Source organism: Halichoerus grypus, chromosome 4 (genome assembly GCF_964656455.1).
Source record: "Halichoerus grypus chromosome 4, mHalGry1.hap1.1, whole genome shotgun sequence".
Lineage (NCBI taxonomy): Eukaryota > Metazoa > Chordata > Mammalia > Carnivora > Phocidae > Halichoerus > Halichoerus grypus.
In genome coordinates this window covers 164,359,037-164,376,727 of record NC_135715.1, presented here as the reverse complement: position 1 = coordinate 164,376,727, position 17,691 = coordinate 164,359,037, and the positions used below count along the sequence as shown (strand labels likewise).

Genomic DNA, 17,691 nt, shown 5'->3' with positions numbered 1-17,691 from the left:
GGAAAGACAAGGGCAGCTAATATGTATATATTTTTTTCCGGGATGATTTATCCAGGCAGATGTAGAAGAATGGAATTAAATTATCTATTGAGTTGCTCTTAATCCTAAGGTTTCAATCCGCCTGCCATTAAACAGGACAAAACAAAGAGAACATCTTATTTTCCATAGGACACATGACTATAGGAAAATACACAAATCACTTTTTAAGAAAAATCTAATTTCTTTACTTGGTCTCTTTCCTTCTCCTCTTTATCCCCTCCCCACCCTGAGCTCCCACTGAATTTCTGAAGACAGACTCTCACCCGGTGTAATTAGCTGGGAGAATTACATGCAGTTACATGGGGTAAGATGCTGGCCCTCTGGGACCTCTGGGTTCAGAGAAGGTGCCAGGGTTGAGAGGCAGAACAAGTGGGATTGTGTATTAGAAAACCTCAAGTGATTTTCTCAATCAGGAGATAAAATGCAATGTTAAGAAGGACATCCACAGCGAAGCTTGCATTTGGAGCACTGCGATTGCAACATCGTGTATTTAAAAACAAACTGCCAAAAATAACCGTTTTCCCAACTGCTCTTTAACCTTGGTGGGAGGAGGAGAACAATCTGTGATGTTTTTTCCCCATTTCTTCAGCAAGCGAAGTTGCTGGGTGGAGGCCTTGGTCAAGGTTGGTGAGCCGGGGTCGGCTGCCAGCTAAGCTAGAGTCAGCAGGGCTGTCCCATTTTATTGCACCATGTACCTGCAGGGGGATCTGTTTCTGTCATTAGCAGGGTTGTTGCAATACAGAAAAATATTGCCGCTCATTGGCTCCTTGGGGGAATCAGAATATTTCTGTGGTTGGGCAGGCAGTAAATCTATAACCATGTCATGAGTAATCAACATGAGGCTCTCTCCTGAGTGCAAGACACTCTCTTGAACCAGAGAACTTATACTCTGTTTCAATTTCCAGAGACTCAGGTGGACACCAGCTGAAGCCACACCTCCTTTTGGGCAATGTGGCCTCCTGCTCTCTATTCTTAGGATAAGAGACATGTGTTCAGAGAGAGCCCTGTGTAGGAGTAAACTGACAGGTGGAGCTTAATCCAGTGTTACCTGGATTTTCCAGGCCAAACCCCAGGCTCAGGCATTAAACTGGGGGCCAGAGGGGGTTTGTCCCTGGACATAGGGTATGAAACTGTAGAGAGCCTGGTCAGGGAGGGTGGGAGCAGCAAAGAGTCCTTAAAATCTTAGTCTTTCCTGCTTCCTGACCATAGCCCCTCTCTAAGATGGTGGAAGTCACCGGGCCAGGAAACAAAATTCAATAGCATTGCTCAGGCACCTCTTCACTGAAAAGGAGTTTTGCTGATCAGCAAGTCACAAGGATGACCCTTCATTTACTGTGGTTCCCTAAGGCATCAGATTGTTTCCCCGTCTTGTCTTTGACGTGATGCTCTCTACATGGACCACCAGAGATATACACCTCTGCTCTGCCTGGCTAACTTCTTTGGGATCACTTCTTCCAGGGAGCCCTCCCTGATCTCCCCAGCCTAGGCTGGATCTCAGTGCTGTGAGCTCACATATCATGCCCGGAGCACATCCGCAGTGGACATACACAGTGCTGGGGGAGGCGAAGATCATAAGAGTAAAGAGCACAGGTTGCAGAGCAGGGCATTCTGGCTTCAAATCCCTTCTCTGCCATTTCCACGGGTGGGACCTGGGGCCAGAAGTTATTCTTTAAGTCCAAGTTTCTTCATCTGTAAAACGGGAAGAGTAACAATGACTTCGCATTGTTTTGATTCAAGGATCAATGAGATGATATATGTGAAGCACTTAGCAAAGTGCTGGTCTCAGAGGTGATGCTCTAGATGTGGTAGCTTTATCATCAATAACCATATATTTTTTAAATTTTTTATTTTATTTTATTTGTTTAGAGAGAGTGTGTGTGCCCAAATGCGGGGGGGGGAGGGGCAGAGGGAGAGAGAAAGAATCTTAAGCAGGCTCTATACTCAGCCCGACATGGGACTTGATCTTGAGCCAAAATCAAGAGTCAGATGCTTAACTGACTGAACCACCCAGGCGCCCCAAACTTGCTCCTAAACTCTCAGTTCCATGAAGACAAAGAACATGATTTACTCACCACTGCATTCCCAATGCTATCATTATGTGTGGTACATAGTAGGTGTTTAGTAACTACGAATGAATGCATGGACCATTGCCATTTTGTTGGTGAAAGGCCAAGTCAGAGAGAGCTTAGTGAGCTCCATAAGCCCGTATCTCATCCTCCTGCTCTCATTATATCACATCACAAGATGGACGCATAGGGAAGACAGCTCTGTCTGCTTCCAGTGAAGGTTCATGCCATGCTGACCTATGTCCTGGCAACTCAAATGTAAAAATAACACCGAAACAATCATGTGCATGCACCTGCGTAATACTCCAAGACCAGGTGTCCTGGGGGTATAGAAATGAAATATGTAGTCCATGCCCTTAGAGAATTTACATGCTCAGAATACAACATTGACCACCCATGAACTAAAGGCAAGCCAGCAAATCAAGGCAATACACAATGCTCTGGGAGTTCGGCATTGGGACCCATAACTGGAAGAATCAAGGAAACAGAGGGGAGGACGAGGGGAGTGTTCAGCTGGTCCCTGTGGAGGGGAGAGGGAGGCCGGTCCAAGCACTGGGCACTCACAGGGTCTCATGCAGATATAAGGTTGTCTTTGGCTGTTTGACTGGAATGGAGGGTGCTCACTGAGCATAGGAAGTCACTACTGACTGGGTGGGGAGGGGCTAGATTACTGAGGTCTTGTCTGTTCCCTATGTTGACTGGAGTCAGTTTATCAACCTGGGAAGCTGCTACCTCTCTAAGATATTATCCCCTACTTTGGGAGAAATAGACACAACTACGATTTAGAGAGCTCCTCTGCCCATAAATACAAGAGTACCTTGTTTATCCAGGACACTTAGCTAGAGGCCAAATATCCCTAAACCTCCAATATCTAGAACATGGGTGGGCTTTGGGGGGAGGGTTTCAGAAGAAAAGACCTTGAGCACCTCAACTGATGCAGGGGACTCCGTGCACTGATGCTCTTCACACTCTGTCCCTGAGGGTGTGTCCCAGAGCCTGCTCGGCCATGAGCTTGGCCGACTGAAGCCGAGCAGACATGCTGGCCCTGGGGTTACGCTGGCTTGGGGCAGAGCCAAGAGCCCAGAACCAGCACTTCCCAATGGACAGTAAGACCTCCAGAAGCAAAATCCGTACAACACAATAAAAGAGTAAAACAAGTCAGAAGCGGAAGGCTCCAGGAAGCAGGCATACACCTAACAGGAAGTGACAGCAAGAGTATTGATAGAAAAAAGTCGCAGAATTTCCCGTGACAAAGGACAAAGATGCTAATGCGGTTGCTAATTCATTGTGTATCCGTATAGACAAGACAAAGCAATCTTGCAAAGTACTTATCAGTGTTGCAGGTGAGGAAACTGAGGCCTGGGAAGTTTAAAAGGTCAACAAAAACTCAACTCTCAACCTCCCTGATCCAAATTGGACATTACTCGGCCTCGATCTCAAAAATTGAAGTTTAAAATTAGAGGCCTGAATCATCAAGGAAAAGTTGACTCCCCTTACTATTGGTTTTGTTTAAGAAGACAGGGAAGTGTGGCACGGGATTTAGAATGTTCTTTATCAGAAATCCTTTCAAAAAAGACCTTTGGAACTCTGAATAGGAGTAGGTTTGAGTATCTAAACATTTCCCTTGGATGGAGCGCGGTTCCCCCATGGTAAATGAGATGAAGCTGCACTGAATGCACGCATAAAATCATTCCTATAGACTTCGTGTGGGTTCTTTAGCCCAAGAAATGTTCTTTCAGGTCTTCCTAGTGGTTTGTGCACTTTGTGAAGCACGTTTTTCAAGACACCCATCTGGAAATGACCAATTCTTAACAGGGCCCAGACTCTTGGTTTTGGTTTTACTTGGGCCTCTGGGATGGGGAGGGATGCCATGCCGATCTGAGGACTCATGAATAAGCTGTGTATCATATGCAGGTGGGTGTTCTTAAAAAACGCATATATCTTAGATTTTAGAAATGGAAAAAGATTCAAGTCTGTGTACATATGTTTCTAAAGCCCTAGTGTCCCGCCTACTGCCGGATGACTCAGGTGAAAAGCAGCAGTACCCTCTTCCTCACCACAGGGAGTGAGTGGCTTCTCCCTGTTTGCTCAGAGGGCCCTGAGTCCTGCCCTTTGGTCCCTCGGCCACGTCTGTGTGGCCAGGCCACGGGGGCCTCTGGTTTCTGCCCACAGAGCAGCCTGCGGGTGCTGGGGGTTTGGATTCCTGCTCACAGCCCGAGGGAGGAGTCGGAGAGCTCCCCACAGATGGTGGTGGCCTGAGATGGCTGACTCAGGCAAAGCTGGGGCTGTGAGCGAAAGTTTCCAAGCAAAATTAACAAGCGGCCGTTAAAGGGAAAAGGTCTGTCTGGGGTTTATTCTTCAACGGGCTCAACCCTTGGGTTGTGGATTTCAAGGCACAGAGAGCCAAGGGCCCAGGGGCCACCAGGCCGGGCCTGCTCCTGGATCTCGGGGCAACCTCTGCAGTTACTCCTGCACATGGGAGGACGGGGAGGTGTTGACCGCGGCCCTTCCTCCATGGTGGGGCTGGCTTTTTCCGGCTGCTCTTACTCACTTTCCTTTTTTTTTTTTTTACTTTTTTATTGTTATGTTAATCACCATACATTACATCATTAGTTTTTCATGTAGTGTTCCATGATTCATTGTTTGCGTATAACACCCAGTGCTCCACGCAGAACATGCCCTCTTTAATACCCATCACCAGGCTAACCCATCCTCCCACCCCCCTCCCCTCTAGAACCCTCACTTTGTTTCTCAGAGTCCATCATCTCTCATGGTTCGTCTCCCCCTCTGATTCCCCCCCTTCATTCTTCCCCTCCTGCTATCTTCTCTTCTTCCCCCCCCCCCCTTTTTTTTTTTCCTTTTTGCAGGGGTGTTGCCGCTATGCCCTGTCAAGGGGAGAGGACAGTGCAGGAGGCATTCTCTTGGTAAGCGTCCATCCACGCTTTGGGCCTGGAGAGTCAAGGCCAATTCAAAACATGCACCGGAAATGAAAAGAGAAAGGAGTCTAATTTCCTTTGGTAGTAAGTGCTTTCCAAACCCAGGATCTCCCTTGGACAGAGTGGGAGAGACGGGGAACCAGACAGAACTTCGAACCCTTCAATTAGGTTAATTGTTCCTCTCACCAGCTAGTGGAACAAGGCAGTGGGGGAGGAGAAGCTCATTTATTCTGAATGCAAATGGCCAGGGAAGAATGTTAAAAATACCTTGCAGGGTGAGAGATTGAGAGAACCGGATGTGTCTTTCTAAATAAAAAAAATCAACAAGAATGACAGAGAAATGGGGAATGGAGGGGAAATGGGGGGGGGGAGGGAGAGAGAATTAAGGACGAGGTTAAGTAGTGGAGGCTTGACCCCAGCCGAGCCTTTCTGACAACTTGGCACTGGGGAAAAGAGACCCCAGAAAGATTTTTTTTCTGACCTTCCTGATCTTTTCAGTTCAAGCTAGAAGCATCCATGGGGGAGTGGGGAGAAAAACAGGAAGCTACTTAGTAAGGATGATAAGCCAGAAGATAACCTGTAACTTGTCTGCTTCCCCTACTTCAAGTCCAGCAAGAGGCAACATCCTTGTCCCCTTTTGCTGCCAGAGACTCCAGCAACCTGAGTTCTCCCCACCCCTGGGGCTGAGTCCTGTGGGGGGAAGGCGGCCCCCGTGGCCCCAAACAGGGCAGGAGCATGTTTTCCTGGCCTTGCATACTTCCCAACATGGCTCCCTGAGTTTTTCCTTCCAAAAGCCATGCCTTCCTCTACTTCCAATATGAATATACATAAGATGACCCCTTAGCAATTTCCCTGGGAGATTTGCTGGCATAAGCATAACAGAATTTGGCCCTCAGTCGACAGAGGTGCTTAGTCAAATTTCTCTGAGCTCAGACGCAAGCTCTCTGTGCATTACGCTGCTGTCTGTGCCAACCTTCTACAGCCCAGCCAAAGGCACTGGGAGCAAAAACATCCAATATAGGAGTTCTTCGAACAGAAACTCTTGCTAAAGTCCACTGCAGGGACTCAGCAGACCTGAGATGCTGTACGAGTGTATCAGGCTGTGCATTTAACTCAGACAAAGAGGAACTGATGAGTTACCCTATGTCATCCACTGAGTCAAGAGTAGATCTGGGATTAGAAAATCCGTCTTATGACTCTTCATCACATGAGGCAGCCAGCCCAGAAACCCTCGGGTTTTCAGTGCAGACTACCTCTTGCTAGGAGAAAACCATTATGTAGGTGTGAAGTAGTCCTAGGAGGATAACAATGACATCAATGCACCGCCTCACAGTCTAGCCCTGGTTCAAGGGGGGCCTTGTCTCCTCCACGAGGATGCACTGGCCCGGAGATAGGCCTGCTCCCTTGCCCCTTTCTCACCAGCTGGCCCCTTTATTAATTTTTCCGTACTTGCAACGCCTTGGTCGCAAGGAATGTCCAGACTGTTTAGGAATCATAAGGGGACACTGAACACCCAGTGGCAGGCACATCATAGGGGCACATTTGAAGCAGGACATGATCACTGGTACATTCTTTTCTGTACAGAAAACTTGCACTATTGTTTCAATGACCAAAGACTTTCGGATAGAGTCCACTAGATGGTATAAAGCACATTCACGAATTCTTGACATTACAAAGCTACCTGCTCCTTCACCTTAATTTAAGGGACTTTGGTGTCAAGAAGGCATTCCTAAAGCACTCATGGCTGTCTAAATGCCCACTGGGTATCTCCTAAGCTGCACATTTCCAAGGTGGCAGGACTGATGTTATGAGACCAACTGAGCCTCCTCGGGTGACTGACAAGCTCTCTGGGCTTCGGTTTTCTCATCTGCAAAATGCTAGTCCTGACACCACCGACCTCCCAGGGCCATTGTGAGGACTGGATAGAGTGATATTTGTAAAGCAGTTAGAAGGGTGTCGGTGAAATAAATCTGTAACATCAGCTTTGAGACAGCACAGGTAACAAGAACCATTGCGAATCTTAGACCTACCAGTGTAGACTCAGATTTTTAACTCTCTTTCTGTAAGGAAACCAGCTGCTGCTTCATAAAATAACAGGCTGATCCTCTAGGGCTGGATGCAGAGGAAGTCTCCACGTGGGGATCTGGCTACTAGTTCATTAAGGAAGCTGGTGGGGTTTCTACATGTGGTGGCGGCGGTGGAAATGGGGAGATCTCCAGGGGGAAAGGAAATTCCAAAGTCAAGAGCTGGTATATTGCAGTCCACCCCCAGCCCCTAGATGGAATTCTCCTCCACTGCCCGCTTTGAAGATAGGGCGCTATTCTCTACACTCTTCACTCAAGAAGGCTCTTTCCTCCATACTATGGGATCCCCTAGGCCTTTATTTCCCCCGAAAGAGAACGTCATCTTGAGGTTTCCCTCTGGGGGCCACTGTTCAGCAGGTGGGTTAGGGGTGCTGCCATTAGGTGGCAGAAGAGGCAGGAGCCAGGGCAGTGGGTAGGAGTGTGTGGCTCACGGATGTACAATCAGGCGCTTACTTGCAGTCGTGCTTCTCGATTTCGAAGTGAGGGTTGAAGTTGAGGACAATCTTCTGGTTGGGTTCAGGGGCATAAACAATCCACTCGCAGTTCTGGTTGGGTGGGTAATCCTGGGGGTAACCTGGGGAGGTGATATAGCCAGCATCTTTGGAATTCAAACGACCTCCACAGGGTGAGTCTGAAAGAGAAGGCAAAGAACCCAAAGAACTTCAAATATGCTACAGCCTCTTTTTTTTCCCCCCTCTCCCTGTTTCTCTTCCCTACCAGTGGCTGATTAAAACTGTTTTACAGACCTTTTATGGCAGTCCAGAAGACTAACCTACTTACTCATTCAGTGGAAGAGATTATTTCAGCTCATCCCCCCGCACTCACCCAACTGAACACACACACACACACACACACACACGTGCACCATCACACACACTCCCCAAATCAAAATATTCCAGAAAATGATCATAAACATTCCCAATTACATGGCCTGAGATGAAACAAACAAGAGAGCGGCAAACGTAACATGCCCCCTGCCTTTTCTCGTCTCCTCTTCTTGGCCCATCTTCTTGTTCGAACCTCTCATCTCTATCTTTATCTCATAAATCCTTCATTTCATTGGGTGTCTCCCAGCCCAGCCCAGGCCGCCAGAAGTAAGGGCTCCGGGAACTGACAATAGTGGTTTTGTGGTGCCGACCCACAAGCGAGCCTGGTAACAATTACATGTGATGTGGAGGAAACATTTTCAGCTTTGGGCCAGAATAGGCCCTGGAGGGTGATTTTAGCTGCTGTTTCTTCTTCTTCTTTCTTTCTTTCTTTTTTTTTTTTTTTTTTGAGAAAGAAAAAGCAAAAACCCCAAACATTTAATTCTACATACACCACAAATTTGATTTATTATTTCATTATACACCGAGTGGAAAAAATCTGCATTGGAGAATTCACTGGCTCTGACCTCAGAGCTTCGACAAAAGTGCTTTGTGTTTTTCCCTTGCTTTCTACCCGCCATCCCTCCTGCCTCGTCACCACCACCAGAGTGTGCTGCTGCTTTGTCCAGCAGCAACCGGGACCTGGCCATTTGAAAGGCCACTGCAGGGGGGGTAGCTGTCCCCTCCTTCCCAGCTGGGCCTGGCTGGAGGTAAACAGCTTCCTGTGGGCCAGGAGGCAAGGGGGCGACTTCAAAGGCAGAAAAGGTGGGTGATGACATTTGAAGAATCTCATATATTTGGGAGCGAAGTTCTGCAATCCCCAGGAGGGGTTCCTGGGAAATGGGGGGGTTTTGCTTAATACCGCAGTAGAACAGAGGACGGGAAGGCACGAGAGACCTGGAAATATTCAGAAGCCTCCCAGAGACCTTCCTGAGATGTGCGCCTTTCTTAGCATCAATCACGATTTAATATCGCCATCTGCATGGAGCAGCACGGGCCCGTGAATTATGCATTACGGCTCAGCAGCCACCCTACAGGACGGGGTCTTTCTCCTGTGTTCGCTCTTTGAGGGAAAGGGTCATGCATTTTTTAACTCTACAGGTGCACTTTACTATTCCCCATGTCTGTTGGCATTACTGTCTTCCAGACCTCTGCTTTAGATTACCAGCCTGACAGGCTTTAAATGCATAAAAGATGGGCATGCCGCACAATGGTGGTTGGGACACACAAATCCACACAAGTAGCCTTTTAGGCATCGTGCCTCCAAGTGCTCAAACTGTGCCGTGTTGAACTGCCCAGAATCTAATGGATTCAGGTTCCATTTCCTACCGGGTAGAAAACAAAAGCAGGCCATTTCCTCTGGCTAGCAGAGCCCACATCATCCTCTAACTAATGACCCTGCACCCTCCCCAGTCCAGCAGGACAATGGGCCCAGCCCTCCCGCAGACAGAGAGGAGGCCCGGGACCGCCCATCCCTCCGCAGCCAATCCCCGCAGCCTTGCCCACACCACTGCCATGCCAGGTACCCAGCACCTTCCAGCAAGTCGAACTGTGGCCCGCTGGTGCTGGCTCAGGCACATGCGATCGGGCTGAGAAGGACCCTCTGAGAAAGCAGAGGTGTGGGGACTTAGCTCACCAGCGGCTCTTACCAGGCTAGCAGGGGAGGGGATTTTCTGCCCGCTCTTTTGCTGAAAATTGCAGCCCTGACTCACACTCACCCCCAAACCACACTGTTCGCCTTGTAACTCACCAGAGGGACCCTGAGCAGAGCTCCTGTTCAGTAATTGTGATGGTTTCTACATCATCCACGCTCTCTCCCTCCTCCCACCCCTGCTCTGCTTCTCTCCAGCCACTCCCAAAAGGAGAACTTCTCCTCCTCAACTCCCCCCACCCCACCATGTTCAAGCTTTTAGGAATCAGACCAGGCACACACAATCAGCAATAAAGACAGGAAACTTCCTCATAGGAAGGTTTCATTTCCCATCCACACCAAGAGAAATCACTTCCCCACTCAAAAAAATTTGAAACTATATATAATCCATAGCTGATAGTCTGTATTTTCCATGGTAAAAATTTAACGGAAAGAAAAAAGAGTAACTCATTTCTTTTTTTCTGTCCTTTCTTTATCTGAAGAAAATTAAGGCACTTTATTAAAATTTTTGAAAACTCATTAGAACCTCTGCCTTTGCTTTGGTGTAGTTAACCCCTTCAATACCAAAGCATGTATAAATTCACCTTCTTGTTTGCATGGCACTCACACTCAGAAGCACACACTTATATAGATACTGAGCAGACGTCGGATACATACACATATTAGAAAGTCACACTTCAGCCCCGCACACACTTTCACACCCACTCGTAAAATATCACACATCGTTTGCACAGACACATGGCCACCAAGATAAATACTACAATTTCTGCCTCTATTTTTCTTGGAGAGGACTGAATCCTGGAAAGATATCAGTAAAACTTGTAAAGAAAACACACTTAATCCTTCTACACCTCTTCTTGATCATTGAGGTTTCAGTTCCAGGTTTGGGGACCCTTCGTTTCTTGAACACAAACACGCCCCCAGGAGAAATGAACTAGACTTTCTTCTGAAGAGCTCTACCATCCATTACTCCGGAGGCCTGGCTTGTGTCCCAGAAGGAACAGCATAAATGCCCTCTGTCCTGTGTCAGAGGAGTCCAGCCCAGCCAAAAGAGAGTTGAACTCAAGGGCAAACCCCTTTAGGCCAATCTCCACATACAGAAGGGAAGTTGACCCTGTCGAAGTTGGAGCTACTGACCCTGTTCGGTGAGTTGACAAGGGACTTCTTTCTCCAGCTATTTTGTGAATACCTTTCACCTGGGGCAAATTCATTTCCCAAAGAGAAGCAGGCACACCCTGCCCCAGGCTGTTCAGAGCCGGTTTTCTCCTACATCTGGGAGAGCAGCCCGAGGGATGAGCCAGCTCAGGCCAGATATAGACCTCAGAGGCCCAAGAATAAAAGGATTAAAGTGACACCTTTAGACCTAATTGGAAAGAAAGGGAATAATAAGTCCTAAAGTCAAGAAGGTCTGACCTTTTTCCCCCCCATGATGAGTATTTCGGTGTTTTTATTGGACATGGTCAATGTCAGATTATTTCTGACATTTATATCGTTCTGTCTCTCTCTCTCTCTTTTTTTTCCCTCCTCCTCAGGAGCCCTCCTTTTGCTGGAGGCCTAAGCACCATCTGATGCGGCCTAGAGGTAACCGGGCTCTGGATCAGGTAAAGCAATTTTGTATCCACCCACTCACAATTCTGAGGCTCTTTGCCAGCTTCAGAAGGAACTCACCCTTCTACAGAACCCAACTGAAGACACACCACCAGTTCCTTGGTAATAGCTGATTTTCAGGAAGTAATGAGAAGAAGTAAAAGAAAACCTAAAAATCTGGTCCGCCTTCTAAGGAAATTCAACCGGAGTTGTTTTACAGGAACACTGCATGGCCTGCACTTGACACTAACATTCACTAAAAGGAAGCCCTGACTGCTGTGAATACTTTTAAATAATTAGAATGACAATGGCTCACTCCCGGCCAGGCGAGGGCACCAGGTGACGCTGGGCAACAGCCTGCTGGCAGTCCCTCAGCAAAACAACAGTCCCATCACTGCGCTTAGCTGAACGGAAGGAAAATGGCCTTGGCCCAAACAGGGAAGTTTAGGACTGGCTGAACGTGGGACTGGAGAGTTAGGCTGCTGCCAGAGGTGGGTCTGGGATGACGGGACCGAGTTGCTAGAAAGGGAAGTGGGGGGGTCCCAGAGTAACAAGAAGAGGGCAGTGGATGCTTCGCTTGATGACCTTCCTCGGTCTCAGCTTCCTACACTGTAATTCAATGGGTGGATTAAATCAAGTACGGAGTTTTCAAACTTCTTCTTAGAAGTGTTTGTTTTCTCTTCGAACAAAACTCTACCCAGAACTCCGATGTCCAAAGCAGGTAGAAAGAAGTGGAGCTCTCTTGGGTGCAGGAGGTAGGGCGGCGAGAAGGGGTGTAGATTCTGGGCCCCTTAGTTCCCTTGTCAACTCTGCTGGGCTTTGGGGAGCACAGTTGGAAACCCACTGAACTAGACCTCTGTTCCCTTGTTACTTTAAAATGCTTCGTGAAAGAGAAGGGGTAGAAGGATTAGTAGACATCTATTTCTTGTATATCCCTGAGGGTCCTGTGGAGAGCAGTCGGTCTCATTTTCCCTGAAAATAAGAGACTTTATTTCCTCTATATATCCTTTATCCACAGCATAATCCCATCCTGCTCCTATTTCCAGGGCATTGCTTTCATTTCATTATTAGCAGCAAGGTAAAGAAGGAGCTCTTTCTCCTGCTTAAAAAGAGAGACAGTTGTCACCTTGCCACTTCATTAGCAAGAAGAAGCCTTGTCTTCAACATGGTCTCACCACTGGCAAGCTGTGTGGCCTTGGGTAAGTCAGGAAACATCTCTGAGACTGTGTTTTCTCATCCATAAAACGAGAGGAGTGATCCTAAAGGTCAGTTCCAGTTCTTAAGTTCAAGGCCTATATAATGAGGTGGGGAAAAGATCCTATACCTATAACCCATAGATTCTCTCCCCTCCTAGAGAACAAGATGTTTATTCAAGGTGTTACTCCTGTTTCATCTGTTTGGTAAGCCTTGAAACAACCTCTAGGATTTTTCCGATGAGCATGCCTGTCTTGCATGATGGAGAGTTCAAATGTCTTTTAATCACATTAGCCCTACTGACGTGAGTTTCTTTCCTTAACCGAGTCTGTAGCTGCGTATTTATAAATATTGTGGCTATGTAGTTCTGTGTGTGAGCATGTGAGCAACACTGATGCATAGAAAGGAAGACCAAAAAGTTTCTTCAAATCCCTTGCCTGAATCATCTAAGTCCCCTGCTCGGGGTTTGAACCAAAGTTTGCTCACTAACCCCGGATAAGCTGCTTTTTAAGAGTTATTTCTGTGAGCTGAGGCTGGATTTTGTTTTATTCAAAGCGACTTCAGTCTGTCACAAGACAGTCTCATAAAATCTGTATCTTGGCTTAAGCTGGGAAGAAATGAGCCAATCCATCAGCCCAGGAATGCGGCTGTTTGACCACTTCCTAAGGCAACTGGGAAGGGATGCAATCTATTCAATTTATGGGGCCGGGTGGCAGTGAAGGATGCACTCCTGAAGGCACAGCAAATGGAAATCCCTGTGAACTTTTGCAGTGATAAAGTTCAAAATCTGAATAAAAGAACCTCTGGGAGGGCAGGAAGGAGGGGAAGAGAGGGCGAGAGAGGAGGGCAGCACATCAGCATGGAGAAAGGAGTAGGAACCAGGCAAGCTCCCTCTTCCAAAACACCTCCAGTGCATTCACCGAGGACAGAACCGGGAATTGGGTCTGGAAAGGGGACCTTTGGAAAATCACTTCCCTTTAATCTGGATTCTAAAAATGAACCTTCATTTAATCGTTAAGACGTAAGTTTGATGTGATTACCTCCTCTGACCTCGAATCATGCCACCTGTGGTAACCTTGTTATTTGTCATCTTATATCATAAACAAATGCAATTCCAATAGGGCAGCCAATATAATATCATTAGCTTATATTTATGTCCACTCTTTTCCAGCCCTCATTGCAAATGCAATTTTGATGCCATTGATGAGAGATCTGGGATTACAATTCCTGCCCATTTCAACAGACATTTGGGGAAGGAAATAGAGGAAGAATAATTTTGAGGTCTCTCCAAAAACCAAAGGAGAAAAAAAGGTAATATAATTTTTTTTTTCATTTATTTTGATTAACTGAACCGAAGGCTTATGGTGAAACGTCAGGGGCTCCCCATTGGTTAGTGAATGAAATCCAAACCCCTTGGCCTAGCAATGGGGCCTTGCATTTAGCCTAATGAATCATTTCTGACCTTATTTGCAATTATTTCCCTCCACACATTCTAAACTGCAGCTTCTGAGTGTTCCCCAAATAAACCCAGTGTCCATTTCTCTGCTCTCATCTTCCCCTGATACCCCTTTCCAGCTTTAAAGCCCATCCATCCTCTCAGTCAAGGCTCACATACCACCTCCACCAAGGGTACTCTCCCAGCCTCCGTATCTCAAACCTCCAAGACAGAAGCTCTTTAACGTCTTCTAAGGTGTGCGAGGGCTCGGGACAGCCTTAACCATTCTGCTGGACCACTGCAACTTGAAAGCATGACTCCTTCCTCATTCATCTTTGGTGAACTTTATAGGATCAAACCCAGAGCCTTGCCCAAGTCAGACTCAGTGAGGTTTGATGAATTCATCAATTACTAGTCGACTAACATAACACCAAAAGTATTACTAGCTAGCACAAACTCTGAGGAAGCCTTATTCAAACTGTTCTGCTTCTCTAGTACTACCCTTCCGTCCCAACCCATAGCTGCTATTAAATGTGAAGATTTTTTAGTGGTGAACTGAGAGTTTCAGTTAACGTGTTTGGGATCATGATACCTGGTCATAAGTCAAGGTTCAGTTATGTGAACCAGGTCTCCAAAGACATTCTAAACCTCGGATAATAATGATGCAGTTCAATGGATATTTACATTTTAATCCTAGTGATGGTAAAAATAATTTATCTGAGGGTTTCTTCACCCCCTCCCTCTCTCACCCTCCTAAAGGTGAGTTCTAGATATTTGTTATCAGTAGCACCAGGAAGGTGCACACTACTACTTCATCACTGAACTGTTTGCTGATAATGGATGATCTCTTCCTTCTACCTATCCCTCCCCATCTCCCTTCCCCTGGCCCCCAATATGCCTTTGGGGCACATCTGTTTTATTTTCCCCCTTTATCAAAACAATTATTGCTACTACTGCTCGGCCCAGTAGGTTGCAATTCCCTTTATCTTCTTTGCTGAAAGACTGGCCAGAGCCCAGATCATTGGTTATCGGGACCTTTGGAGGCGGTGAGCAGGGATTCACTGGATATGTGCATTAGGCTGGCCGGGAGCCCCATCCACTGCGTGCTACTGGGGAGAGCTTTCCTTTTGTTATTCCCAGCCCCCTCCCTTTTTCCTGGATTAGATCATGACTCTTTTATGAAGACCCAGAGGGAAATGGGATTATTAAGAGTCTTGCTGGGTAAAAGCTATTTTGTCTTTATGATGACTTTCTTGAGTTCAGCTGCTGAGGGGCCTTGATGCCAGAGGAGAATAACTTTCGGGGGAGCACCTTCTGCACAGTGCTTCCTGCTGAGCACACTTGCAGTGATGAAGGATGGAAGAGGAGATAAGGAAAGGAAAGGGGGAGAGATTAAAAAAAAACTAAGTAGAAACGAGAACACCGAGAGCAAAAGAACAAGGCGGGAGAGAGAGAAAAAAATGCAACGAGGAGACGTAAATCTAAGATGAAAATCCAGCAAAGAATATTGCTCTCTGAAGAACAGTGTGCTGAGAGATCATCTGAAGCTTATAAAACACAGACAAATGTTCAGTGGGGTAAGAGCTGAGAATGATAATTATTTACTTATTACAAAAACTCATAAAAATAGCATAAACTTATCACAATGGTTATAATGTACTTTCTATGATCACGAGATACAGTTAACTTCACTGAAGCTCTTCTGAAGATAAATGCTTTCAGAATTGGACCAAACAGTACTCTATGTAATCTGCCATAGCACAGAAAGCCCCGATGGGGTAGGTATTACTATCAAACACACTTTACAGATAAAGAAATTGAGGTACAGAGAGATGGAATGTTCTGGACTGCCAAGCTGGCCAATGGCTGAGCTGGATTTTCAACCTAGGCAGACTGGCTTCAGTGCTTCAGAAGCTGGGAAGCCCAAGGCAGGGCCCCCCAAAACTCCTACGTGACAAACTTATTTAGTGGCATTTAGGGAAAGACAAACATTTTGCCTGTGTAGAAAACTCCCTTTGCTCTTCCCGCGTGCCAGTAATCTGTCCGTGTAAACAATGAGAGATGTGTTCAAGGCTGGGGTGTGGGGAGGGCTGGAAGCACTTAACATCTTCTCCCCTCCCTGCACACACTGGCACCGCGCTCCTTGTCATCCTGGCCCTCTTTCCTGTGTACTGGAAACCAAGGTGTGTCTTTGGGGGAGGGAGGGTGGTGTGGATAGGATGTCCAGGTCTGAAACCATGTGTCACAACATGGAGGGTTTTTTGCTGGCCAACTCCCATTTCTCTCCTGTCACCTCAACCTCACTCATCCCCATCCTAAATGCCACATTGTTATTGTTCTACTGGATAGGAGCAGCATTTTCAGAAATGGGGGATTTATTTTTATAGCACAGCTGGTCTGCCAAAGGTCACATAATTTGGCAACGTTCCCAGTGGTTAAAAATTAATTTCTTCTTATTAATACAACCAAGGTCCCATAGGATCAGAGCTCAGCCTTATCTAAACTTGACAGCTTCCTAAACCTTCAGAAGATGCTTTCTCCTGGAGGGCCAGCCACGCTACAAGGCCACTGTGTCCAGGAATCCAGCCTCACTGAATCCTGTTATGTAATGAAACCATTAAGCCCCGAGGCCATTTCTCATCAAGGCAGATAAAGCTTTGAAAAACGCTGTAGGCTCTCTAGGACAAACTTACACAGTATCTTCCAGGAATGGGTTAATTAAAAAAAAAAGTGAATTCCTTACCTGGAAGGAAAGGTACAAAGACTAACTTCTGGGATCAAATTCATGTTTGCCACTCAAGGAGGGTGCCTCAAAGATCACAGAGTGGCAGATAACGGTCAGATGATAAAATACTTCAAATATGTTAATGACAACATAAACTACTGCCCAGATGTCACATTTCAAGTCCTTTCTCAACAGCGCTAGAAATTGAAAGGTATCATGCTTCTGCTCCAACTTCTAAAAAAGGAAAATCTCATCTCTATTTCCTCGTCTTTCCCAGCTGGGCTTTTGGGGAACACATCTGAAAACCCTTACCAATAAACCTGGCTCTGAATTCTATCAACCAAGAATTGTCCCACACTCTGATCACCCAAAGTCAGCTCATTCTCTTGATTACTTTAATGAGCAGTTGAATGAAATGAACAACACCAGGCAGGGGCCTCACGATCATTGAGCCCCCGGTGTTTCTCCCCACAGATGCCCCCAGACCCCTCCCAGCCCTTGTTTACATTCATGCCTTATTGCATGTGAATTGGCATTTGGACTCCTCTAACTTTTTCTATACTAAGGAAGATAGGAGCTGACCTCTCTTGTTGCAGAATGTGGACTTTACATTCAACAGCAGGGGATGAGAGCCATTTGGTAGACAGCAGGAGTCCTGTCTAGATAGCCTGGGGTTCCAGTCACTGCAGCCTTCCAACCTTACATTTTGCCAGTTGGGTGCTCTGTGACTTAATCTGAGGGCAGATTGACATAAAAGTCCAACCCCGCAGTGCTGCCCGGGCACTCGCAATTCTACCAGGCACATCTTGAACAAGAAGGTGCTTGCCTGGAGCACTCATGGGGAGCTCTCCTCTTTCCACTGTTTTGCACTGTGTGCTCTGTTGGCAACTGGTAACAGCTTCGCTACTTTGGGTGGCTGCTTATGGGGTAAAGTTTACTGGGCACGCATTGAATGCGGGCATGAGACCAGTCCCCAGAGCCTAGAGCAGGCCGTCTGTGTACAATCTAGGAGTTCATAGTTTTGCTTGCAAATCATTACACCTGCGCATAGTCATCCCGCATTTTGGGGAGAGGGGCTAAAAAGGAAACCCTTATCAGGCGCCTAGAA

General features: G+C 46.8%; 1 protein-coding gene across 6 annotated transcripts in view; it reads right to left on the bottom strand.

The window, feature by feature from the left end:
* Window positions 1–17,691, bottom strand: part of NRP2 (neuropilin 2) — a 115,366-nt gene that overhangs the window by 92,699 nt on the left and 4,976 nt on the right. For all 6 annotated transcript variants that reach the window (XM_036066138.2, XM_036066139.2, XM_078071229.1 and 3 more), the window contains exon 2: window positions 7,579–7,756. In XM_036066138.2, the coding sequence (XP_035922031.1) occupies window positions 7,579–7,756 (178 nt within the window). The remainder of the gene's footprint in view (window positions 1–7,578; window positions 7,757–17,691) is intronic.